We start from the raw sequence: 18513 nt of genomic DNA, 5'->3' as shown, positions 1-18513 counted from the left end.
ATGGTGTCTAGATAGCCGTTTCTCATGTTCAGAGGACATGTCAGTTATTCTGAAGGACATGTTAGTTGTCTAAAGAGAATGCCAGTTTCATAGATGACATGTCGGTTGTCCTTGAGGACATGTAGGTTGTCCTAGAGGACATGTCAGATGTAGTTTTACCACCATTCTCGGCCTATACGACTATTGTTCACAAATACAACTAATATCTCTAAATCCCCTGGGCCTCTGGACCCAGCCTGATCAGCCCTAACTTTTTATCCGCCACTGGTGAGTATGTATCACGTGTCTGGCCAAAAGATGGCGATTGGGCAGCTGCTCCCAGGATCTTGTCCGTCGTCTGCTCAAGATTCCCACCCTGCTTGGTGTAGTTAATTAGATCTTTAGTGGCCCCGCTAATTAAAATAACAAAAGAGACAAACAACAACGGATGTCTACTCGACCGAAATCATCGCCAAGTCAGATAACAATTGAGTGAATGAAGTTTTAATCCCACAGGTTCATCAAGTTCATAGCTCCATCGTATTGTACGCAGCGGTCAGAGTCAATGTTTGTCAACATGTATTGACAGGTTTGTGTACACGTGTTGACAGGTTTGTGTACAAGTGTTGACAGGTTTGTGTACATGTGTTGACAGGTTTGTGTACATGTGTTGACAGGTTTGTGTACACGTGTTGACAGGTTTGTGTACATGTGTTGACAGGTTTGTGTACATCTGTTGACAGGTTTGTGTACATGTGTTGACAGGTTTGTGTACATGTGTTGACAGGTTTGTGTACACGTGTTGACAAGATGTGTGTACATGTGTTGACAGGTTTGTGTACATGTGTTGACAGGTTTGTGTACATGTGTTGACAGGTTTGTGTAGATGTGTTGACAAGATGTGTGTACATATGTTGACAAGGTTTGTGTGTACACGTGTTGACTAGATGTGTGTAAATGTGTACACTAGACCAGCCCCGCGTCACGACACATCTTGTAGAACACGCCCTTTCCCTCGATCAACTTTTGGGGCGTGTCGAATTCTCGGATCATTCCAGCATCCAGCACAAGGATTCTAGAGGGGGACAAACACAACTTTAGAAGTAGGACATCTTCTAGTGGTAGGACATTTTTGGTAGGACATACTAAAGGTGAGATATACTTTTATTAACAAGAGGTTTCTTTTAGAACTAGGACATTCTTCTAAAAACAGGGCAATTCTTTTGATGGCAAGGCCTTCTAATAGTGGGACATTCTTTAAGTGGTAGGACATTCTTCTAATAGTAGGACATTCTTTATTCTTCTAATAGTAGGACATTCTTTAAGTGGTAGGATAGGACATTCTTGTGGTAATAAAAATGATTTCGGTTATGATATTTTTGCTGGGGTTAGAGGACGTTCTGCTAAGTTGAATGAAGGACATTCTTGAAGTGGTAGGACATTCCTTAAGTGGTAGGACATTCTTATAATATTATCCTGACTGACCTGTCGTCGTCCATTATAGTGTTGAGCCTATGGGCTATGACGATACTGACTGTGGGCGATACTGACCTGTCGTAGTCCGTGGGGTGTTGAGCCTGTGGGCGATGGCGATACTGACTGTGGGCGATACTGACCTGTTGTAGTCCATGATAGTGTTGAGCCTATGGGCGATACTGACTGTGGGCGATACTGACTGTGTGCAATACTGACCTGTCATAGTCCATGATAGTGTTGAGTCTGTGGGCGATACTGACCTGTTGTAGTCCATGATAGTGTTGAGCCTATGGGCGATACTGACTGTGGGCGATACTGACTGTGGACGATACTGACCTGTCGTAGTCCATGATGGTGTTGAGTCTGTGGGCGATGGCGATACTGACTGTGGGCGATACTGACCTGTTGTAGTCCATGATAGTGTTGAGCCTATGGGCGATACTGACTGTGGGCGATACTGACTGTGTGCAATACTGACCTGTCATAGTCCATGATGGTGTTGAGTCTGTGGGCGATACTGACCTGTCATAGTCCATGATGGTGTTGAGTCTATGGGCGATACTGACCTGTCATAGTCCATGATGGTGTTGAGCCGGTGGGCGATGGCGATACTGACTGTGGGCGATACTGACCTGTTGTAGTCCATGATAGTGTTGAGCCTATGGGCGATACTGACTGTGGGCGATACTGACTGTGTGCAATACTGACCTGTCATAGTCCATGATGGTGTTGAGTCTGTGGGCGATACTGACCTGTCATAGTCCATGATGGTGTTGAGCCGGTGGGCGATACTGACCTGTCATAGTCCATGATGGTGTTGAGCCGGTGGGCGATGGCGATACTGACTGTGGGCGATACTGACCTGTTGTAGTCCATGATAGTGTTGAGCCTATGGGCGATACTGACTGTGGGCGATACTGACTGTGTGCAATACTGACCTGTCATAGTCCATGATGGTGTTGAGTCTGTGGGCGATACTGACCTGTCATAGTCCATGATGGTGTTGAGTCTGTGGGCGATACTGACCTGTCATAGTCCATGATGGTGTTGAGCCGGTGGGCGATGGCGATACTGACTGTGGGCGATACTGACCTGTTGTAGTCCATGATAGTGTTGAGCCTATGGGCGATACTGACTGTGGGCGATACTGACTGTGTGCAATACTGACCTGTCATAGTCCATGATGGTGTTGAGTCTGTGGGCGATACTGACCTGTCATAGTCCATGATGGTGTTGAGTCTATGGGCGATACTGACCTGTCATAGTCCATGATGGTGTTGAGCCGGTGGGCGATGGCGATACTGACTGTGGGCGATACTGACCTGTTGTAGTCCATGATAGTGTTGAGCCTATGGGCGATACTGACTGTGGGCGATACTGACTGTGTGCAATACTGACCTGTCATAGTCCATGATGGTGTTGAGTCTGTGGGCGATACTGACCTGTCATAGTCCATGATGGTGTTGAGCCGGTGGGCGATACTGACCTGTCATAGTCCATGATGGTGTTGAGCCGGTGGGCGATGGCGATACTGACTGTGGGCGATACTGACCTGTTGTAGTCCATGATAGTGTTGAGCCTATGGGCGATACTGACTGTGGGCGATACTGACTGTGTGCAATACTGACCTGTCATAGTCCATGATGGTGTTGAGTCTGTGGGCGATACTGACCTGTCATAGTCCATGATGGTGTTGAGTCTGTGGGCGATGGCGATGATGGTGCAGTCCCTGAAGGCCTCCCGGATGGTGGCCTGGATCAGCGCGTCCGTCTCCATGTCAATGGCGGCCGTGGCCTCGTCCAGGACCAGGATCTTGGTCCTCCTCAGGAGTGACCTGGCCAGACACACCAGCTGTCTCTGGCCCACGCTGGGGAGGGGACGGGGGGGATCAACTTTTCTGGCAGGGGAATAATCTTTTCTGGCAGGGGAATCAACTTTTCTGGCAGGGGAAACAACTTTTGTGTCAGGGGAATCAACTTTTCTGTCAGAGGAAACAACTTTTCTGTCAGGGGAATCAACTTTTCTGTCAGGGGAATCAACTTTTCTGGCAGGGGAATCAACTTTTCTGGCAGGGGAAACAACTTTTGTGTCAGGGGAATCAACTTTTCTGTCAGAGGAAACAACTTTTCTGTCAGGGGAATCAACTTTTCTGTCAGAGGAAACAACTTTTCTGTCAGGGGAATCAACTTTTCTGTCAGGGGAATCAACTTTTCTGTCAGGGGAATCAACTTTCCTGTCAGGGGAATCAACTTTTCTGTCAGGGGAATCAACTTTTCTGTCAGGGGAATCAACTTTTGTGTCAGAGGAAACAACTTTTCTGTCAGGGGAATCAACTTTTCTGTCAGGGGAATCAACTTTTCTGTCAGAGGAATCAACTTTTCTGTCAGGGGAATCAACTTTTCTGTCAGGGGAATCAACTTTTCTGTCAGGGGAATCAACTTTTCTGTCAAGGGAATCAACTTTTCTGTCAGGAGAATCAACTTTTGTGTCAGGAGAATCAACTTTCCTGTCAGGAGAATCAACTTTTCTGTCAGGGGAATCAACTTTTCTGTCAGGGGAATCAACTTTTCTGTCAGGGGAATCAACTTTTCTGTCAGAGGAATCAACTTTTCTGTCAGGGGAATCAACTTTTCTGTCAGGGGAATCAACTTTTCTGTCAGGGGAATCAACTTTTCTGTCAAGGGAATCAACTTTTCTGTCAGGAGAATCAACTTTTCTGTCAGGAGAATCAACTTTCCTGTCAGGAGAATCAACTTTTCTGTCAGGGGAATCAACTTTTCTGTCAGGGGAATCAACTTTACCAACACAGGGATTAGATACACGTTAATGGTATAGTTCAGAGGGGGGGGGGGGATGGCGTCGTAATTGCACAACCCGTGTAGTTACAAAGTCAATTAAAAACAATCAAAATGTCGTTAAAGTTTCAAACAATCAAATTTCATTAAAGTTTCAATCTATCAAATGTCAGTAAAGTTTCAAACAAGCAAATGTCATTACAATTTCAATCAAAATGTCATTAAAATTTCAATCAAATGTCCGTAAAGTTTCAATCAAATGTCAGTAAAGTTTCAAATAATCAATTGTCAGTAAAGTTCCCATAAAATATCATTAAAGTTTCCATCAAATGTCAGTAAAGTTTCAAATAATCAATTGTCAGTAAAGTTTCCATAAAATATCATTAAAGTTTCCATCAAATGTCAGTAAAGTTTCAATCAAAATGTCAATAAAGTTTCCATCAAATGTCAGTAAAGTCTCAACCAAATGTCAGTAAAGTCTCAATCAAATATCAGTAAAGTTTCAATCAAAATGTCAGTAAAGTTTCCATAAAATGACAGTAAAGTCTCAACCAAATGTCAGTAAAGTCTCAATGAAACGTCAGTAAAGTTTCCATCAAACGTCAGTAAAGTCTCAATGAAATGTCAGCAAAGTTTCCATCAAATTTCAGTAAAGTCTCAATGAAATGTCAGCAAAGTTTCCATCAAATGTCAGTAAAGTCTCAATCAAATGTCAGTAAAGTTTCCATCAAATGTCAGTAAAGTCTCAATCAAATGTCAGTAAAGTTTCCATCAAATGTCAGTAAAGTCTCAATCAAATGTCAGTAAAGTTTCCATCAAATGTCAGTAAAGTCTCAATCAAATGTCAGTAAAGTTTCCATCAAACGTCAGTAAAGTTTCCATCAAATGTCAGTAAAGTCTCAACCAAATGTCAGTAAAGTCTCAACCAAATGTCAGTAAAGTCTCAATGTTTACCTGAGGTTGCCAAATGTCAGTAAAGTCTCAATGATTACCTGAGGTTGCCAAATGTCAGTAAAGTCTCAATGATTACCTGAGGTTGCTGCCCTCCTCCCCACACTCGTACAACAGCCTGTCCGGCTGACCAGCCACAAAACTCTTGAGATGGGAACGTTCTAGAGCCGTCCACAGCTGGACGTCGCTGTACTGATCGAACGGGTCGATATTCATCCGCAGGGTTCCAGAAAATAGTACCGGGTCCTGGGGAGAAACGGGGTTATGAAGGTCAGTTCGCTACAGGTGGACTGTCAGGTAGGTGGTTACCTGCGGCAGGATGGTGAGATGTTTACCTGTGGCAGGATGGTGAGATGTTTACCTGCGGCAGGATGGTGAGATGTTTACCTGCGGCAGGATGGTGAGATGTTTACCTGCGGCAGGATGGTGAGATGTTTACCTGCAGGATGGTGTGAGATGTTTACCTGCGGCAGGATGGTGTGAGATGTTTACCTGCGGCAGGATGGTGAGATGTTTACCTGCAGCAGGATGGTGAGATGTTTACCTGCGGCAGGATGGTGAGATGTTTACCTGAGGCAGGATGGTGAGATGTTTACCTGTGGCAGGATGGTGAGATGTTTACCTGCAGCAGGATGGTGTGAGATGTTTACCTGCGGCAGGATGGTGTGAGATGTTTACCTGCGGCAGGATGGTGAGATGTTTACCTGTGGCAGGATGGTGAGATGTTTACCTGTGGCAGGATGGTGAGATGTTTACCTGCGGCAGGATGGTGAGATGTTTACCTGCGGCAGGATGGTGAGATGTTTACCTGCGGCAGGATGGTGAGATGTTTACCTGCAGGATGGTGTGAGATGTTTACCTGCGGCAGGATGGTGTGAGATGTTTACCTGCGGCAGGATGGTGAGATTTTTACCTGCGGCAGGATGGTGAGATGTTTACCTGCGACAGGATGGTGAGATGTTTACCTGCAGCAGGATGGTGAGATGTTTACCTGCAGGATGGTGTGAGATGTTTACCTGCGGCAGGATGGTGAGATGTTTACCTGCGGCAGGATGGTGAGATGTTTACCTGCGGCAGGATGGTGAGATGTTTACCTGCGGCAGGATGGTGTGAGATGTTTACCTGCGGCAGGATGGTGAGATGTTTACCTGCGGCAGGATGGTGAGATGTTTACCTGCGGCAGGATGGTGAGATGTTTACCTGCGGCAGGATGGTGAGATGTTTACCTGCGGCAGGATGGTGAGATGTTTACCTGCAGGATGGTGTGAGATGTTTACCTGCGGCAGGATGGTGTGAGATGTTTACCTGCGGCAGGATGGTGAGATGTTTACCTGCGGGAGGATGGTGAGATGTTTACCTGCGGCAGGATGGTGAGATGTTTACCTGCGGCAGGATGGTGAGATGTTTACCTGCAGCAGGATGGTGAGATGTTTACCTGCAGGATGGTGTGAGATGTTTACCTGCGGCAGGATGGTATGAGAGCTTTACCTGCGGCAGGATGGTGAGTTTACTCCTCAGGTCATGCAGGCCAATGTCCGCTATGTTGACACCGTCTATGTTGATCGAACCACTCACAGCTTCAATGATGCGGAACAGGCAAAGGGTCAAGGACGATTTTCCAGCCCCAGTTCTACCCACAATTCCTACCTGTACATAGGAAATGGGAGATTGGAAGAGTTGTTGTGATGTGTATGCAGGTTGATTAGCTCATTGGAAATAATGATTTAATGAACTAAAACAATTTTGAGCCCAACTACCGTCCTACCTTCTCCCCGCCCCTGATATGGCAGTTGACTCCCTTGAGAATGAGATCCAAACCTTCTCTGTAACGTGTCTGGTAGTTGGTGAATGTAACGTCGCCGCTGGTTGGCCAGGATGGCGACGGTCGGTTGCTAGGGATGACTAGGGCAGCCTGACCCGGAGTACGAACATGTTTTTTAATACATCGTCAAATGATGAATTATCGTGGAACTTTGATTTATCGAAAGTTAGGACGTTTAATGTTATGGAGTTAAAGCTCTTTTAGTCTATGAAAGGAGGTACGACTACAGTCAGGTTTGGATTAGGTGGTATCGCTCTTGGGAAAGTCGATGTAAGAATTATATTGTGGTGGTCTCTCGTGTAAACTTGTACCTAATGGCGTAATGGTATCGCAGTAAAGCGGTATCGTAATGTAAGGGTCTCGTTGTAAAGTGGAATCGTAATGACAGTGTATCGTAATGTTATAATATTGTAATGTTATAATATCGTGATATGATGGTATTCAATAGAAAGATATCGTTGTGTACTAGTATCGTAAAGTAATGGTACTATGACATAATTAGAAAACCAGAGTATCGATACCTCCTGCTGGACGTGTGAGTACTCCTTCATCCTCTCCACGGACACGATGTTTGTCTCGAACTCGCAGATCTGTCGGACCATGTAGGGCAGTGACCCCGACACCTGGGGAGTGGTCACGTGATGTGGTGAGCGACACCGATGGAATGTGACTCACCTAGACTCACCTGTTGCAGACGACGGCTAAACTTGACTTAATGAACCGGCTCTGACCGTCTGACTGACAGGCACCTGGTGGAGCTTTTAATCTCTAGCTTCAGTCACGGGGGGTAGCGGCCCGTGTCTAGAGGTCTTTTATTAACTCCCCCCCCCCCCCACCCCACTACATTGACACTTCCACCCACCCCAACATACCCCAGCTACAAAAACACACCCCACTGTGTAAGCAGCCAGCACCTGACCCCCCCCCCCCCCCAGACCAGCAGACGACCGAACGAACCAGGAAGTCAAACGTTAGTCCACTAGACACCTGCTGGCCGGAAGTCAAACGTTCGTCCACTAGACCTGCTGGCCGGAAGTCAAACGTTCGTCCACTAGACCTGCTGGTTCAATGGCTTTAGATTTCAAGTACCAGACGATTAGTGACGTCATGGACGGTGCCAGAGTGTATCGCACAGCCTGCATGTTATTACACGGGGGGGGGGCAGTTACCGATGTTCTATTGGGGGGGGGGGGGAGGGGGCAGTTTAACGATGTTCTATGGAACCTAATGGGGGGGGGGGCAGTTTACTGATGTTTACTGATTTAAAAATCCGTGAAGATGTATTTTTTCTAACACATCGTATATACATAGACTACAAAGAAAACCAACTACTGCTCTATCAAATCTTTTATACATAGACCACAGACACGTGCAACTATTGGTCTAAATTTGGCCTGGGTAAAATGCGTACAATGACTGAACCGTTACCTGGAGAGCATAAGACACAGAGAGACCGGCGTCACTGCCCCCTCCCCCGCTGACAATCTGCAGGACAGCAGCAAACAGCACAACAAGGTTGGCCAACATGTCCATGTTCTGCTGGAGCCATCTGCATAGAGGTCATCCAGGTCAGTAGGTCATTGACACGACCAGGTTAGTAGGTCATTGGGGAACAGGTCAGTTGGCCATTGGAGGACAGGTCAGTAGGTCAGTTGGTCATCGAAGTCCGGGCCAATAGGTCAGTAGGTCACTGGACAACACACCTCTCACCTAAGAGCAACACACCTCTCACCTAAGAGCAACACACCTCTCACCTGAGGGCAACACACCTCTCACCTGAGAGCAGCGAAACTGGCGAAGAAGTAGACCTGGTTCTTGTCGACCCTCTGGTCTGAGGTGTCGGTGAACCTGGGCGTGGCCCTGTAGGCCCGGATGACCGCGGCCCCGGTCAGCGACTCGCTAAAGTGGACGTACACGGGGGACCGGGCGATAGACTCGATCCGCTTCAGTTGGCGGGAGGTCCGCACGTAGTAGTTCTGTGGGTCACACGGGTCTGTGTGGGTCACACGGGTTGTGTGTGGGCAACACGGGTCATGTGTGGGCAACACGGGTCATGTGTGGGTAACACGGGTCATGTGTGGACAACACGGGTCATGTGTGTGGGTCACACGGGTCATGTGTGGACAACACGGGTCATGTGTGTGAGTCACACGGGTCATGTGTGGACAACATGGGTCATGTGTGGGTTACACGGGTCATGTGTGGACAACACGGGTCATGGCAACACGGGTCATGTGTGGAGAACACGGGTCAAGTGTGCTCAACACATGTCACATGACTACAAGCTGGCTGACCCCGCCTACCTTGATGATGAGGAAGAGGACGATGAGAGGCACCAGCACAGCACCAAAGATGGGGGACTTGATGAGGACGACGATGATGGTGAAAGTGATGATGGTTGCCGTTACTATGACGTCACACATAATGAGAGGTAAATTGTTATCCACCGTGTCCACATCTTTAGAGAATCTACAAATGACACAATTTAAACAGATCTACAAATGACACATTTCAAACAGACCTACAAATGACACAATTCAAACAGACCTGTGACATGAATATTTTATTCTTTAAGGTTAGTATCAATCAAAGTTGTACAGGTTTAATTTGTGCGATGTCCAAGAAATGTTTTTTTCTGGGTTTGTTCCTGGAGACACGCTCGCGAGGTTAAGTTACAGTGAGTGACGTGTGGGTGGGGCAGTCGTGAGGAGTTACCTGTTGGTGGGTGGGGAGTTACCTGTTGGTGGGTGGGGAGTTACCTGTTGGTGGGTGGGGCAGACGTGGGGAGTTACCTGTTGGTGGGTGGGGAGTTACCTGTTGGTGGGTGGGGAGTTACCTGTTGGTGGGTGGGGAGTTACCTGTTGGTGGGTGGGGGAGTTACCTGTTGGTGGGTGGGGCAGTCGTGGGGTGTTACCTGTTGGTGGGTGGGGAGTTACCTGTTGGTGGGTGGGGGAGTTACCTGTTGGTGGGTGGGGCAGTCGTGGGGTGTTACCTGTTGGTGGGTGGGGAGTTACCTGTTGGTGGGTGGGGCAGACGGGGGGAGTTACCTGTTGGTGGGTGGGGCAGACGTGGGGAGTTACCTGTTGGTGGGTGGGGCAGACGTGGGGAGTTACCTGTTGGTGGGTGGGGCAGTCGTGGGGAGTTACCTGTTGGTGGGTGGGGCAGTCGTGGGGTGTTACCTGTTGGTGGGTGGGGCAGACGTGGGGAGTTACCTGTTGGTGGGTGGGGCAGACGTGGGGAGTTACCTGTTGGTGGGTGGGGCAGACGTGGGGAGTTACCTGTTGGTGGGTGGGGCAGTCGTGGGGAGTTACCTGTTGGTGGGTGGGGCAGTCGTGGGGTGTTACCTGTTGGTGGGTGGGGCAGACGTGGGGAGTTACCTGTTGGTGGGTGGGGCAGACGGGGGGAGTTACCTGTTGGTGGGTGGGGCAGGCGTGGGGAGTTACCTGTTGGTGGGTGGGGCAGACGGGGGGAGTTACCTGTTGGTGGGTGGGGCAGACGTGGGGAGTTACCTGTTGGTGGGTGGGGCAGACGTGGGGAGTTACCTGTTGGTGGGTGGGGCAGTCGTGGGGAGTTACCTGTTGGTGGGTGGGGCAGTCGTGGGGAGTTACCTGTTGGTGGGTGGGGCAGACGTGGGGAGTTACCTGTTGGTGGGTGGGGCAGACGGGGGGAGTTACCTGTTTGTGGGTGGGGCAGGCGTGGGGAGTTACCTGTTGGTGGGTGGGGCAGACGGGGGGAGTTACCTGTTGGTGGGTGGGGCAGTCGTGGGGTGTTACCTGTTGGTGGGTGGGGAGTTACCTGTTGGTGGGTGGGGCAGACGTGGGGAGTTACCTGTTGGTGGGTGGGGCAGTCGTGGGGAGTTACCTGTTGGTGGGTGGGGCAGTCGTGGGGTGTTACCTGTTGGTGGGTGGGGCAGACGTGGGGAGTTACCTGTTGGTGGGTGGGGCAGACGGGGGGAGTTACCTGTTGGTGGGTGGGGCAGTCGTGGGGTGTTACCTGTTGGTGGGTGGGGAGTTACCTGTTGGTGGGTGGGGGAGTTACCTGTTGGTGGGTGGGGGAGTTACCTGTTGGTGGGTGGGGCAGTCGTGGGGTGTTACCTGTTGGTGGGTGGGGAGTTACCTGTTGGTGGGTGGGGCAGACGGGGGGAGTTACCTGTTGGTGGGTGGGGCAGACGTGGGGAGTTACCTGTTGGTGGGTGGGGCAGACGTGGGGAGTTACCTGTTGGTGGGTGGGGCAGTCGTGGGAAGTTACCTGTTGGTGGGTGGGGCAGTCGTGGGGTGTTACCTGTTGGTGGGTGGGGCAGACGGGGGGAGTTACCTGTTGGTGGGTGGGGCAGGCGTGGGGAGTTACCTGTTGGTGGGTGGGGCAGACGGGGGGAGTTACCTGTTGGTGGGTGGGGCAGTCGTGGGGTGTTACCTGTTGGTGGGTGGGGCAGACGTGGGGAGTTACCTGTTGGTGGGTGGGGCAGACGTGGGGAGTTACCTGTTGGTGGGTGGGGCAGTCGTGGGGAGTTACCTGTTGGTGGGTGGGGCAGACGTGGGGAGTTACCTGTTGGTGGGTGGGGCAGTCGTGGGGAGTTACCTGTTGGTGGGTGGGGCAGTCGTGGGGTGTTACCTGTTGGTGGGTGGGGCAGTCGTGGGGAGTTACCTGTTGGTGGGTGGGGCAGTCGTGGGGTGTTACCTGTTGGTGGGTGGGGCAGACGTGGGGAGTTACCTGTTGGTGGGTGGGGCAGACGGGGGGAGTTACCTGTTGGTGGGTGGGGCAGTCGTGGGGTGTTACCTGTTGGTGGGTGGGGCAGTCGTGGGGAGTTACCTGTTGGTGGGTGGGGCAGTCGTGGGGTGTTACCTGTTGGTGGGTGGGGCAGACGTGGGGAGTTACCTGTTGGTGGGTGGGGCAGACGGGGGGAGTTACCTGTTGGTGGGTGGGGCAGGCGTGGGGAGTTACCTGTTGGTGGGTGGGGCAGACGGGGGGAGTTACCTGTTGGTGGGTGGGGCAGTCGTGGGGTGTTACCTGTTGGTGGGTGGGGCAGACGTGGGGAGTTACCTGTTGTTGGGTGGGGCAGTCGTGGGGTATTACCTGTTGGTGGGTGGGGCAGACGTGGGGAGTTACCTGTTGGTGGGTGGGGCAGACGGGGGGAGTTACCTGTTGGTGGGTGGGGCAGTCGTGGGGTGTTACCTGTTGGTGGGTGGGGCAGACGTGGGGAGTTACCTGTTGGTGGGTGGGGCAGACGTGGGGAGTTACCTGTTTGTGGGTGGGGCAGTCGTGGGGAGTTACCTGTTGGTGGGTGGGGCAGACGTGGGGAGTTACCTGTTGGTGGATGGGGCAGACGTGGGGAGTTACCTGTTGGTGGGTGGGGCAGTCGTGGGGAGTTACCTGTTGGTGGGTGGGGCAGTCGTGGGGAGTTACCTGTTGGTGGGTGGGGCAGACGTGGGGAGTTACCTGTTGGTGGGTGGGGCAGACGGGGGGAGTTACCTGTTGGTGGGTGGGGCAGGCGTGGGGAGTTACCTGTTGGTGGGTGGGGCAGACGGGGGGAGTTACCTGTTGGTGGGTGGGGCAGTCGTGGGGTGTTACCTGTTGGTGGGTGGGGAGTTACCTGTTGGTGGGTGGGGCAGACGTGGGGAGTTACCTGTTGGTGGGTGGGGCAGTCGTGGGGAGTTACCTGTTGGTGGGTGGGGCAGTCGTGGGGTGTTACCTGTTGGTGGGTGGGGCAGACGTGGGGAGTTACCTGTTGGTGGGTGGGGCAGACGGGGGGAGTTACCTGTTGGTGGGTGGGGCAGTCGTGGGGTGTTACCTGTTGGTGGGTGGGGAGTTACCTGTTGGTGGGTGGGGGAGTTAGCTGTTGGTGGGTGGGGGAGTTACCTGTTGGTGGGTGGGGCAGTCGTGAGGTGTTACCTGTTGGTGGGTGGGGCAGTCGTGAGGTGTTACCTGTTGGTGGGTGGGGAGTTACCTGTTGGTGGGTTGGGCAGACGGGGGGAGTTACCTGTTGGTGGGTGGGGAGTTACCTGTTGGTGGGTGGGGCAGACGGGGGGAGTTACCTGTTGGTGGGTGGGGCAGTCGTGGGGTGTTACCTGTTGGTGGGTGGGGGAGTTACCTGTTGGTGGGTGGGGCAGTCGTGAGGTGTTACCTGTTGGTGGGTGGGGCAGACGGGGGGAGTTACCTGTTGGTGGGTGGGACAGACGTGGAAAATTACCTGTTGGTGGGTGGGGCAGACGGGGGGAGTTACCTGTTGGTAGATGGGGAGTTACCTGTTGGTGGGTGGGGCAGACGTGGGGAGTTACCTGTTGGTGGGTGGGACAGACGTGGAAAATTACCTGTTGGTGGGTGGGGCAGACGGGGGGAGTTACCTGTTGGTAGGTGGGGAGTTACCTGTTGGTGGGTGGGGCAGACGTGGAAAATTACCTGTTGGTGGGTGGGGCAGACGGGGGGAGTTACCTGTTGGTAGGTGGGGAGTTACCTGTTGGTGGGTGGGGCAGACGTGGAAAATTACCTGTTGGTGGGTGGGGCAGACGTGGGGAGATACCTGTTGAGGATCCGCCCGATTGGTGTCTGGTCAAAGAACGCCATGGGCGCGTGCAGAAGTCGCTCCAGCAGAAGTCCGTGGAGTCTGGAGGCGGCGCGGACCAGTCGGTACCAGAAGAGGTAGTTGAAGAGTACGAAGGTCGAAACTGGCAATGACATCATGGTCTAGTGTTAGGTAGTGCCAGCAGGATGTCATCATGACGTATTATTAAAGACTTTCTCACATCTTTAACAGCAGTTCACTCGACCACGTCAAGCAACACTAGAAGATTTCTCTGACAAACAAACGCATTCTTACACTTACATATACATGTATATGTATACTTACACTGAGCCAGGCCAAAGAAGACCCCGTAAACGATGACGTAGACATCAGTCTTGTGCGCCCCTTCTGCCGACACCCTGGTTGTGGCGTTCAGCAAAAAGGCGTCCTCCGTCCATTTGGACAGCCAGAAGCTCGAGCCCACGATAAAACCTTTCAAGAAATCGTTTACAGACCAGGTGTAAGACCAGGTGTTAGTCCAGGTGTTAGACCAGGTGTTAGACCAAGTACAGAACCAGGTGTTAGACAAGGTGTTAGACCAGGTGTTAGACCAAGTACAAAACCAGGTGTTAGACAAGGTGTTAGACCAGGTGTTAGACCAAGTACAAAACCAGGTGTTAGACAAGGTGTTAGACCAGGTGTTAGATCAGGTGTTAGACCAGGTGTTAGACCAAGTACAAAACCAGGTGTTAGACAAGGTGTTAGACCAGGTGTTAGATCAGGTGTTAGACCAGGTGTTAGACAAGGTGTTAGACCAGGTGTTAGACCAAGTACCTAACCAGGTGTTAGACAAGGTGTTAGACCAGGTGTTAGATCAGGTGTTAGACAAAGTACTGGATCAGGTGTTCTACACGCCCATCGACTTTGTTCCGTCAACTTTTTAAGCAGGTTCAACAAAATATTGTTTCTTATTGCTCTAAAACCTAACAACGTACTGCTACAATTGACAACAAAAAATATTTGTGTGGTCCCCAAAAAAAAAAAAAAGCTTGTGTAGACATGAACCCCAAATGAACAAGCCAACAACTGCCTGTACCTTGGTTGAGGCCGAACATCAGAAGTGCTGTGGCCATTGACCAGAGCCCCGCGGCCCGACCGTACACCAGGAACACGTCACGTTTTACCTGCAAGGTGGGAAACACGTCAACACCACGTGACCAATGTGACTCCACACGAGTTCCAGCCTGACACCCCCACACATCCCACACACGTGTACCCCCACACATCCCACACACGTGCACCCAACTATGCTACGCCCACACCCTCACATGCCCCACACCCACCTAATCAGCTATAATACTCACACTTCCTGTTTCCAGTTTTTCCGCCGTCACGAGTTGTCCCCCCTCGGCGTACAGACTTTTCTCGAACATGGTGGACGCCATGGACAGGTCGAGCGACTCGTGGGTGAGCAGTGGCTTCAGCCTCGTCTCGTCCCTGCTGCTCACGTGTGTGTGGGGGGGGGGGACATGCAGTGACAAGAGATACTCACACACGTTACAAACACACGTTACACACACGTACTCACACACGTTACACACACACGTTACACACACACGTTACACACACACGTTACACACACTCACACACGTTACACACACACGTTACACACACACTTTACACACACACGTTACACACACGCTACACACACGTACACACACACGTTACACACACACGTTACACACACACGTTACACACACGTTACACACACACGTTACAAACACGTACTCACACACGTTACACACACGTTACACACACGTACTCACACACGTTACACACACACGTTACTCACACACGTTACACACACACGTTACACACACGTTACACACACACGTTACACACACGTACTCACACACGTTACACACACGTTACACACACGTACTCACACACGTAATCACACACGTACTCACACACGTTACACACACGTTACTCACACACGTACTCACACACGTTACACACACGTTACACACACGTACTCACACACGTACTCACACACGTACTCACACACGTTACACACATGTACTCACACACGTTACACACACGTTACACACACGTACTCACACACGTTACACACACGCTACACACACACGCTACACACACGTTACACACACATACTCTCACACGTTACACACACGTTACACACACGTACTCACACACATTACACACACGTGTACACACACGTTACACACACGTACTCACACACGTACTCACACACGTTACACACATGTACTCACACACGTTACACACACGTTACACACACGTACTCACACACGTTACACACACGCTACACACACACGCTACACACACGTTACACACACGTACTCTCACACGTTACACACACGTTACACACACGTACTCACACACATTACACACACGTTACACACACGCTACACACACGTACTCACACACGTTACACACACGTACTCACACACGTACTCACACACATTACACACACGTTACACACACGTACTCACACACGTTACACACACGCTACACACACGCAACACACACACGACTAACCCAGTCACATTCGATCTTCTAATAAACCTGACAGCCCGCCAAGATTGTATAATCTGGATGTTAGGGTCAGCATTACATGACTGACCAGACATTCCTAACGACTCACCTTATGCTAGAACGTGCAGGTCTCTTATGGAAATTAAACTCATCTGCTGACGTATTAGCTGTGTCTGACGTCACTCGCTCTAGAGCTGCCCGCATCGCTTTCTTGGATTTTCTGACTTAAAATAGAAGCAATAGAAATTTATTCCTCACATTTATAACATAAAATAGAAGCAATAGAAATTTATGCCTGACATATATAACTTCAAATAGAAGCAATAGAAATTTATGCCTGACATTATAACTTCAAATAGAAGCAATAGAAATTTATAACATAAAATAGCAGAAACCTATGCCTGACATTTCCCAATATAATAAGCAATACAAATCTACATTTGTCACATTGATTAACATTGATTAGACGTGAAATAAATTTCTATTTTAATCCAAATACATTTTTACCAAACCTCACCTACAAAAGACTTCCCATGGTTTGTACAACGTTGACCAGAGCTAATTTAATGTCGCCCATAATGGGTATAGTCTGGTTCAAGAAAGGCCACTAAAATTAATGAACATCAAGCCAATATCCTCCCCCCCCCCCTTCCCTTTGGCTATCAGCTGTCATCAGTAGCCCGTTAGCTCAGTAGCTAAGTACCAACATTGTCTTGGGATCGTTACTGGTCGAAAACATAGACTCTACTTCATCTACCCCAGGGAACGAGATTACATAGACTCTACTTCATCTACCTCCAGGGAACGAGATTACATAGACTCTACTTCATCTACCTCCAGGGAACGAGATTACATAGACTCTACTTCATCTACCTCCAGGGAACAAAATCACCAGCGAGTGGGCGAGTCACGTGACACGTTTGTTTACCTTCCTCGTCCTCCTCGCTGTCCGTCCTGTTGTCCTGGTCCTGGTCCTGCAGCAGGTACATCTGCAGGAACTGGGCGAAGGCGCCATTGTGGCTCACCAGCTGGGGGTAGGAGCCCTGCTCGCTCACACTTCCGTTAGACAGGACCACCACGTGATCAACTTGTGGCAGCCAGTGGACGCCGTGTGTCACCAGCAGGCGAGTCTGGAACAGGTGAGTGTAGGGGTCAGGTGGGTGTAGGGGTCAGGTGAATGTAGGGGTCAGGTGAGTGTAGGGGTCAGGTGAGTGTAGGGGTCAGGTGAGTGTAGGGGTCAGGTGGGTGTAGGGGTCAGGTGAGTGTAGGGGTCAGGTGAGTGTAGGGGTCAGGTGGGTGAAGGGGTCAGTCAATGTAGGGGTCAGGTGAGTGTAGGGGTCAGGTGGGTGTAGGGGTCAGGTGAGTGTAGGGGTCTGGTGGGTGTAGGGGTCAGGTGGGTGAAGGGGTCAGTCAATGTAGGGGTCAGGTGAGTGTAGGGGTCAGGTGAGTGTAGGGGTCAGGTGAGTGTAGGGGTCAGGTGAGTGTAGGGGTCAGATGAGTGTAGGGGTCAGGTGGGTGTAGGGGTCAGGTGAGTGTAGGGGTCAGGTGGGTGTAGGGGTCAGGTGGGTGTAGGGGTCAGGTGGGTGTAGGGGTCAGGTGGGTGTAGGGGTCAGGTGGGTGTAGGGGTCAGGTGGGTGTAGGGGTCAGGTGGGTGTAGGGGTCAGGTGGGTGTAGGGGTCAGGTGAGTGTAGGAGTCAGGTGAGTGTAGGAGTCAGGTGAGTGTAGGGGTCAGGTGAGTGTAGGGGTCAGGTGAGTGTAGGGGTCAGGTGAGTGTAGGGGTTAGGTGGGTGTAGGGGTCAGGTGAGTGTAGGGGTCAGGTGGGTGTAGGGGTCAGGTGGGTGTAGGGGTCAGGTGCGTGTAGGGGTCAGGTGGGTGTAGGGGTCAGGTGGGTGTAGGGGTCAGGTGAGTGTAGGGGTAAGGTGGGTGTAGGGGTCAGGTGGGTGTAGGGGTCAGGTGGGTGTAGGGGTCAGGTTAGTGTAGGGGTCAGGTGGGTGAAGGGGTCAGTCAATGTAGGGGTCAGTCAATGTAGGGGTCAGTCAATGTAAGGGTCAGGTGGGTGTAGGGGTCAGGTGGGTGTAGGGGTCAGTCAATGTAGGGGTCAGGTGAGTGTAGGGGTCAGGTGAGTGTAGGGGTCAGGTGAGTGTAGGGGTCAGGTGAGTGTAGGGGTTAGGTGGGTGTAGGGGTCAGGTAAGTGTAGGGGTCAGGTGGGTGTAGGGGTCAGGTGGGTGTAGGGGTCAGGTGCGTGTAGGGGTCAGGTGGGTGTAGGGGTCAGGTGGGTGTAAGGGTCAGGTGGGTGTAGGGGTCAGGTGAGTGTAGGGGTCAGGTGAGTGTAGGGGTAAGGTGGGTGTAGGGGTCAGGTGGGTGTAGGGGTCAGGTGGGTGTAGGGGTCAGGTGAGTGTAGGAGTCAGGTGAGT

At 51.1% G+C, this 18513-nt stretch overlaps 1 protein-coding gene across 1 annotated transcript in view; it reads right to left on the bottom strand.

The window, feature by feature from the left end:
* Window positions 1-516: 516 nt before the first annotated feature.
* LOC131956082 (ATP-binding cassette sub-family C member 2) overlaps window positions 517-18513 on the bottom strand; it is a 31684-nt gene continuing 13687 nt past the window's right edge. The window contains exons 21-35 of the mRNA XM_059320470.1: window positions 17028-17229; window positions 16209-16323; window positions 14887-15022; window positions 14619-14706; window positions 13868-14014; window positions 13541-13685; window positions 9327-9492; window positions 8800-8999; window positions 8452-8572; window positions 7545-7646; window positions 6967-7113; window positions 6690-6848; window positions 5281-5447; window positions 3128-3322; window positions 517-1054 (exon numbers count right to left, since the gene is read on the bottom strand). Of these exons, the coding sequence (XP_059176453.1) occupies window positions 946-1054; window positions 3128-3322; window positions 5281-5447; window positions 6690-6848; window positions 6967-7113; window positions 7545-7646; window positions 8452-8572; window positions 8800-8999; window positions 9327-9492; window positions 13541-13685; window positions 13868-14014; window positions 14619-14706; window positions 14887-15022; window positions 16209-16323; window positions 17028-17229 (2199 nt within the window). The 3' untranslated portion in view covers window positions 517-945. The remainder of the gene's footprint in view (window positions 1055-3127; window positions 3323-5280; window positions 5448-6689; window positions 6849-6966; window positions 7114-7544; window positions 7647-8451; window positions 8573-8799; window positions 9000-9326; window positions 9493-13540; window positions 13686-13867; window positions 14015-14618; window positions 14707-14886; window positions 15023-16208; window positions 16324-17027; window positions 17230-18513) is intronic.

This window comes from Physella acuta, unplaced genomic scaffold (assembly GCF_028476545.2).
Source record: "Physella acuta isolate Inbredline_101_S28 unplaced genomic scaffold, ASM2847654v3 ptg001126l, whole genome shotgun sequence".
NCBI lineage: Eukaryota > Metazoa > Mollusca > Gastropoda > Physidae > Physella > Physella acuta.
The sequence above is the reverse complement of the archived record's forward strand: the minus strand, read 5'-3'. Positions and strand labels throughout refer to the sequence as shown.